The 7,825-nt window shown below is 58.9% G+C and overlaps 1 protein-coding gene and 1 long non-coding RNA gene across 2 annotated transcripts; one reads left to right on the top strand and one right to left on the bottom strand.

Moving 5' to 3' along the window:
- Nucleotides 1-267: 267 nt before the first annotated feature.
- Nucleotides 268-5,793, bottom strand: LOC120859483. The gene is made up of 2 exons (XR_005720094.1): nt 4,811-5,793; nt 268-4,404 (listed from the first exon to the last, which is right to left on the bottom strand). It is a non-coding gene; the product is annotated as an uncharacterized LOC120859483 (long non-coding RNA).
- Nucleotides 5,794-6,766: 973 nt separating this feature from the next.
- FOXQ1 (forkhead box Q1) lies at nt 6,767-7,814 on the top strand (the record flags this gene model as incomplete). Its single annotated transcript, XM_040235577.1, has 1 exon — nt 6,767-7,814. A coding segment is annotated over exon 1 (638 nt), but the record flags the coding sequence as incomplete, so codon positions are not given.
- Nucleotides 7,815-7,825: the final 11 nt, after the last annotated feature.

Raw genomic sequence — 7,825 nt, 5'->3', positions numbered from 1 at the left:
GGGGGGGGGCACAGGTCGAGAGTGTGGCACTGATGCCCGTGTACTGCCACACGCAGACAGACAGCTGGGGGAGCTGGGGGAGCTGCGGGAGCTGAGCTCGGTGCTCTGTGCTGACCTGGGGCGGGGTGGGGTGGGGGTGGTAGAGTGGGAGGCTCGAGAGGGGGAGGATATATGTGTACACACGTCTGATTCACGCTGTTGTACAGAAGGAACGACTGCGGCGTTGTGAAGCAACACACTCCAATTTAAATAGGTAAATAAACTTGCTAAGGGTTAATCAGAAACGGGTAACTTAATTTTCGAGCAAAACAAATTCAAAAACCCTTTTAAAGAAACAAAATCCAAATACTCAGTGACCTAAAGTTCATGTCCTGCATCCAATTAAAAATTACTAGACATGCAAAAAAAAAATCAGCAAATTTTGACCGATAACAAGAAGGAAAATCAGTCAAAAGGAACAAATCTACAAATGATAGAGAGGCTGGAAACCGCAGACAAGGACACCTAGAAACGTGTTATACGTACAGGATGAAGAGATAGATGGAAATATTGTTTTAAAAAGAATCAAATGGGACTTCCAGAGAAGAAAAGTATAGTATCTGTGGGGAAATTTTAACTGGACAATATTAACATCGGATCAGATATTCCAAAAGAAAGGTCAGTGAATACGAAGACACCGCAATGGACAATGTTCAGACAGGAAAACAGACAGAACACACACACGCTCAGCAACCTGTAGGTCAGTTGCCAAGGAGGCAAACGTGCGTGATTCGAGTCCAGGAAGAAGGCAGAGAGCAGGCGGCAGAGGCCAGCCACAGGGGAGCATCTGCCAAGTTGCTGAGAAGCGGCTGCTGGCAGTGAACGCTCTAAGTGGCCAGGAAAAGGAAAGAAGACATCTACACGGGCCTATACTGCCTGTTCTCACAAAAATGCCTTGTTGCTGTTGTTCAGACACTAAGTCAGTCCCTCTCTCTGCAGCCCCGTGAGCCGCAGCACGCCGGGCCTCCCTGTCCATCACCAGCTCCCAGAGCTTCCTCAGACTCTTGCCCATTGAGTCAGTGATGCCATCCAACCACCTCATCCTCTGCTGTCCCCTTCTCCTCCTGCCTTCAAGCTTGCCCAGAATCAGGGTCTTTTCTAGTGAGTAGGCCCTTCGCATCAGGTGGCTAAAGTGTTGGAGCTTCAGCTTCAGCATCAGTCCTTCCAGTCAATATTCAGGGTTCATTTTCTTTAGGATGGACTGGTTAGAACTCCTTGCTGTTCATAAATGTTAAAAAAAAAAAAAAGAAAAGCCAGGTAGCCTGGGGCTGAGGATGGAAAAGGAGGTGAAGTTGACAGCATGCATAGGAAGCAGCTTCCCGTGGTGGCAAAAATGTTCTGTATCTTGATATGATGGTGGTTACAGGAGTGTTTAAATTTGTCCGTTTACCTGCACCCTTAATATAGGTACATTTTATTATACAAAAAATGCACCTCAGTAAAAATGACTTTAAAGTAATCTTACATTTTAAGATAATTGAAAATTTGAATACTGAATATTTAATGTTAAAAATTACTATTAATTTTGTAGGTATGATAATGGAATTTGCTTATTTTTTAATGAATTCTTATCTTTAGAATAACAGTGAAATATAGATAAATTTATATGCTGTCTGAGGTTTGTCTTTTAAAAAATGTAGGTAGGTGGCAGAGGAATGAGAAGGAATAAGGATAGAATAATACTGGCCGTCGGTTGGGAGTGACTGGAGTGGAAGCTTGGGTATGTGGGAGTTCATTATCCTATTTTCTTTACCTTTTACAATAACTATGTGGAACTTTCTCTGAAGTGCTCTAAATTCATGAACGATATCATTAAGTTATTCATTTAAAAATATAACCTATTTAGAGCGGCCAATACTTTGGGGCATAAAATTGTAGAACGATGTTGTCATGATATATTTTTTAAATTAAAAAAAAATTGGCCATGGTGTGGATCTTAGTTCTCCAGCCAGGCCTGGGACCTGCAGTCCTACAGAGGAACCACGGAGTCTGACCACTGGCCACCAGGGACGCGCCCATCATATTTCTAGCTGCTCCACAGTCAGTGCTGTTTAACTGAGCCAAGATTAAGGTGTCTGACCGGGGCCCTGGGGGATTTTGAAGGGAGTTTTTGAACATTTGCAAAGATGTCCGGTCTCCATAGGCCCAACTGCCCATGGTAAGCTGTACCCCCAGGATCTGGGGCTCCTGGTCAAGGCAGGAGAGGGCTGAGTGGGCCCTGCACACACTGTCTCATCCCAAGGACACAGCGGGTCCCATCTGCCATCTCCCCCATCTCGCCGGATCCTGTAACAGCAGGCCAAAGGGGCAGTACTGGGGGTGAGGGGAGGCTCAGATGCACCCGCAAAGGTCTCCTTCCTGGACAAACACGGGCGTGTGTCTGATCGTTAGCCTACCTTAAAGGGAAGTGCAAGCTTTCTTGCTCTGCTTTTAAAACTCACAAGTTAAAGAACTTCAAGTGAAAGGGAAGCTGGACTAGAGCTGGACCAGAGTGTTCCCCTGAGGACGGCTCCATGACCCCAGGATCAAGCCGTCACCGCACCGTGATAAGTCCCCCAGGCTTCCTCTCCTTCAGCAGCACCTCCCACAGGGAGCAGGGCTGGCGTGAGCTTCAGGCAGCTCCCCTGGCCTCCATCCTCCCCCCGACTTTCCCCTGCCCCCAGCTGGGGCTGACCCCCGTCCTCACCCCCTTCCCCAGGGACCCCCACCCCCTCTCTCCGCCCCAGGTCACTGCGCCCCTCCCCACCCTCCCCACGCCCAGGAGCCGCACCTGCAGCTCAGGGACGCCCACCAGGCTTCTTGTGGTCAGGACTGCTGCAGCCTCCAGAGAAACTTCCAGCACAGCCCTTGGGTTTCCCCTGGTGAACAGTGCCAGACAGTGCTGGGCCCGCACTTAAACTGAGTCCTCGGCCTAGTAGCAGCAGGAAGAGAAGTGACATGGCGAAGGCCAGTGAGGGGGGCTCAGTGACAGGGACGCGTGCCCACCCCGCAGGTTCCCCCGAGGGCCCTGCGTCACCACGAGCCAGCCAGACCAGCGAGGAGGCCTGGGCAGAGCCAGGGCTCCCCTCTTTCTGCCCTTTCACCACGAGCAAGGCGTGTCGAGGGAGCTGGGCCTGAGCCCTGCAGAGGATGTCAGGCCCCAACTTTCAGCCCCACCCCGTTCCACAAGTGATGGAGCTTGGATCTGAGCCACCCCTGTGGACTGGGGCCCTGACACGGCCGCTCTCACAGAGTTAGAGGCCTGGGACCCCAGGGCAGGCAATGTAAGTTCACCTTCTCTTCAGACCCAGAGGCCAAAGGTGGGTCCTGCAGAGGGAACCCAGCAAGAAGCTCACCGACGGTTCCAGGTGTCCGGGGGCAGGGGAGAGGCTCCTTTGGGGCCAGGAGGCTGTGCGCACTGGGGCCAGCACCCACATCTCCAGTGGAGTCAGATCCACCGAGTCCCTCACATTCCAGGAGGCACACCCCAAGGTTTAGGCATGGAGCAGTGAGACATCAGGTTTCAGTGAGTTCAAAACCCACCGAGGGTTTCCAGCTGTTAGTCTTTGTCTGGAGATGGACGCATGTCCTTCCTTTGCCTAAAACCACTTCAAGGAGCCCAAGAAGAAAGAAAGTGAAGAAAGGGTTAATCGCCGAGCCGTGTCCGACTCTTTTCGACCCCATGGACTGCAGCCCACCAGACTCCTCTGTCCGTGGAACTCTCCAGGCGAGAATCCTGGAGTGGGTTGCCGTGCCCTCCTCCAGGCTCAAGGAGCCCTGGCGAGCACTGGGACGGAGCTCGTGCTTCGCCAGATCTACCTCCTCATCACCACCCAAGTTCAAGGGCAAGGGAATAAATGAAGAAACAGATGGGTCTTTCAAACCTGACAAAGTGTTTGGTGAGGCTCCACGGATGGACATTTGTCATTAACCCATCATGCTGATCCCCAAAGGATCGAAAGTTAGGGTGCAGACGTCTCCAAGCCTTTCTAGGGAACCTGGGCACAGCACATGTGAAATGTCTGCAGGGTCCGCACCGGCCTGGAGGGCGCCGTGCACACGTTGCAGAGGGGAAGGCAACCTCCGTCCACCTCCGTCTTCTTGTACCTGCAGAAGGGGGAGGCCTTCTTGGGAGTAAAAGAACGGTAAAGGCAACAAGGGTTCAGAGCAGCGGTGCAACACTGCCTCAGTGAATGGCGCAGCGAGACAGTCCTTGAGGCAAGGACTGGGGACACAGCGGGGACGGGAAAGCAGCTCCTGGCTTCCCGGGGGCCTGCACTCCAGTGCCTGGGGGTCTTTCCAACCTTCTGAGTGGCCCTCTGCCTACCTCGTCAGCAGGGTCTTCCTTTACAAAGCCCATTCCCCACCTCCCAAAGCTCTGTCATCCTGAAAATAAAAAAGGTTTTCTTGGCGACAGTCTCCCCACTTCCATGCCCCTCTCTCCTCATTCCCCTCCTCCCAAACCTGCAGCCTGCCCAGCGGCCCACTAGCGGCCGGCAGAGACCGCCCCACGGGAGTGACGGCTGCTCCTTTCCCCAGCAGAACGGTGACGGTGGAGGAGACCCTGCCACAGCGGGGCAGGGCGGGCGGCAGGGCGGGCGGCTGCTGCCCTGGCAAGGACCAACGCTCCTTTGCCCTGAAGCGGGGAGCCGGGGGAGAGCACCCACACTTCAACATGCCCCCTCCTACCAGGCCAGGCTGGAGTAGGGGTGAGGGGTAGGATCTCAGGGCTCCGGGAGTTCACCCGAAGGCCCAAGTGCCCAGAGGCGGAAATGCAATGCCGTATATTCACCCCAAGAAAGGAGCAGTGAAAAGCAATGAGCACAGAAGTCCTTCTGTTGGGCATCATTTTACTCGCGCAGCGGGGAGGGCAGGGCCCAAGGTCGCTGCTGTGTTGTGAGCAGCAACAGGGCCCAGCGTGTGGATCTCTTCTCTCCCTTCTGATCAAACCCCCATCGACACACTCAGCTCACTAGCACTTCCCAGACTAATCTTCCAGCTGGAGAACAGGAGGGGCTGGGGGGCGGCCAGGGGGGAGCCCAGGAAGGGAACTGCTGTGAATCCAGGCTCTGGGTGGCTTGAGGGCAGGGCTGTGGTGGTGGCCAGGCGGACGGGCTTGCAGGACTGCCTCCTAGGCGTCTCCAGGGTGGAACTGGGTCCCCACACACCTGGCCCTGGAGTGTCTCTGGCCTCCCTTAGACTCTGCAGCAGCTGGATGGCCCACACTTCAAGCTCCCGCCTTATCTGCCCCATAAAACAGGCCTTGGTCCCAGCTCCAGAGTTCACACCAGGACGCACTCACTGCCAACGCTGTCACCCCTGGCTGTTCACCTGCTGCTCTCCTGTCCCAGCCCACCCCACCTCCAGGTCCTGGGGCCCACAGACTCCTGGCCCGGAGCCAGGCCCCTCAGGCAGCTGCCTTCAGAAAAAAGCCATCCCTGCCAGCTCCCAGCTCTCGGCGGGCACGCAATCCAATCTAATCTCCAAAACAGATCTTTTCCCCCAAACGCCAGAAACAACAGAGCTCTCCATTTTTCGGACCCCATGCTGAATGCCTTTAAAACTGCCTGAAATAAGATAAGAGAGGGTTGCGTACATTTTCTGCACAAATGGTGGAAAGTAATAAAATAAACATCGACGGGGGTCCCACCTACTCGCAGCTCCGTCGCTTATTTGCAACAAAGGCCGGAAAAGGACGAAGCCTCAGCTTGGAAGGGCAGCGGGTTAGAAGTGCGCCCTCGGGGACCATCCACGCCGCCGGGCGTCCCGCCGAGGTGAGAGGGCCCGCTTTCCCGACCGGACGCCGGTGCCACGGAAACCGCAGCGAACGTGCTAGAGCAGGAGGGCTGCCGGGCCGCCCGGGGGCGGGAGCCGCGCAGAGCCGGCAGGAGCCCCCGCCCAGGTGAGGGAAGAGGCCACGGAAGACAAAGAAAGTCGGGCCAGTATGAGAGCGAGTCAAGGTCATCTCAGGTGTAGCCAATCTCGAGTCCAGACTTTTATTCATTAGAGAAGGAAAGGAGAGAGAGACCGTCCTCAAAACGAGGTCCCGAGAAGGACACGCTGCGCGGCCCCGGTGGGAGGTCACCGCAGTGTGTCCTGCGCGTGCTCCGCTGCTCGCCCCTCGGCCGCGACGACGGGGGTCTGCGTGGGGGAGCAGCGCCGTCTTCCCTCGCAGAGCACCCGCGCACCAAGTGTGGCTGAGGGAGGCCGCGGGCCCCAGCCGCGCCAGGCGTCCCGACAGGTGCCCCGGCCGCGCTCTCGTATGGCTTCCGCGAGCTCCGGGGCGCAGGGGCCCCTCCGAGCGCCCGCGCGCGGCCCCCGAGCCGAGGCGCACACGCACGCGCGCACACGCGAGGACCTCAGCCGCGCGCACGCCTCCCATTGGCGGGAGGAGGAGGGCGGGGCCGGGCGGACCCAAAACAAACAACCTGCGGCCGCGCCGCCGCGTGGCCTCCGCCTAGCGCGCGCCCGCTCCGGAGCCGCGGCCACCTGGGCCACCTCGCTCCCCATCCGTCGTCGGCGCCCAGGCCCCGCCCTCGCGGGGTGCCGCGGGGTTATATTGGGCCGGGCCGAAGGTGGAGACGAGACGGGGCCGCGGCGGCAGGCGTGGAGATGCTGCTCTGGAGGCCAGGGGCGGGAAGGCGGCTGCGGGCGCCACGGCCTCGGGGACTCGGCTCCGTGGGCGCTCGAGGCTGAAGCCTGGACCCTCGCCCCGGGGTGGCAGGCTCGGCAGCGGCACTGACCTGTCCGAGACCTGGCGACTGCGGGAGAAGAAACCCCATCTCTGGAACGGGAAGCAGATGCGCACGCTTCCTCCTCCGGCAGGAACTCCAAGCCCCGCGCGCCCCGGCACCCGAAGCTGGAACCGCGGCTCTGCACGCCTTCCCCCAAGTCTCCGCTCCCCACCCTGAAGCCAGTACGCCCTCAGCTCCTCCCTCTTCGCCCCTGTCGTTTCACCCAATAAGCACAACCGCTCCAAAGAAGAACTCCAGCGGAAGGGGACTCCAATCCGGAAAGCGACTGTCTCACCCAGAGGAAGGCGAGCTCCGGGAGAGAGAGGCTAGGACCCCGGTCCCGATCGCCACCACGCCCCGGGCACCCGCTGTCCAGGACCGCGCGGAGGCAAAGGGTACGCGCCGGGCGAGGACGGGCGCGGGCATGAAGCTGGAGGTGTTCGGGCCCCGCGCGGGTCTCGGGGACAAGCCCGGGAGTGACCTGGAGGGTGCGGGCGGCAGCGACGCGCCGTCTCCGCTATCGGCCGCGGGCGACGACTCCCTGGGCTCGGACGGGGACTGCGCGGCCAACAGCCCGGCGGAAGGCAGCGGCGAGCGGAGCGCGGGCGGCGGGCCGGGCGCCGAGGAGGCGGGCGCGGCGGGGGCGACGGCGGGGCCCAGAGCAGGGGGCGCAGGTTCGGGGGGTGCGGGCGGCGGCGAGGGCGCGCGCGGCAAGCCGTACACCCGGCGGCCCAAGCCCCCGTATTCGTACATCGCGCTCATCGCAATGGCCATCCGCGACTCGGCGGGCGGGCGCCTGACGCTGGCCGAGATCAACGAGTACCTCATGGGCAAGTTCCCGTTCTTCCGCGGCAGCTACACCGGCTGGCGCAACTCCGTGCGCCACAACCTCTCGCTCAACGACTGCTTCGTCAAGGTGCTTCGCGACCCCTCGCGGCCCTGGGGCAAGGACAACTACTGGATGCTGAACCCCAACAGCGAGTACACCTTCGCCGACGGCGTCTTCCGCCGCCGCCGCAAGCGCCTCAGCCACCGGGCAGCGGCCCCGGGCCCCGCGCTTCGGCCCCCAGACG

This window comes from Oryx dammah, unplaced genomic scaffold, assembly GCF_014754425.2.
Source record: "Oryx dammah isolate SB20612 unplaced genomic scaffold, SCBI_Odam_1.1 HiC_scaffold_1202, whole genome shotgun sequence".
Classification (NCBI taxonomy): Eukaryota; Metazoa; Chordata; class Mammalia; order Artiodactyla; family Bovidae; genus Oryx; species Oryx dammah.
Note: the sequence above shows the minus strand (reverse complement) of the source record. Positions and strands in the feature narration are given on the sequence as shown.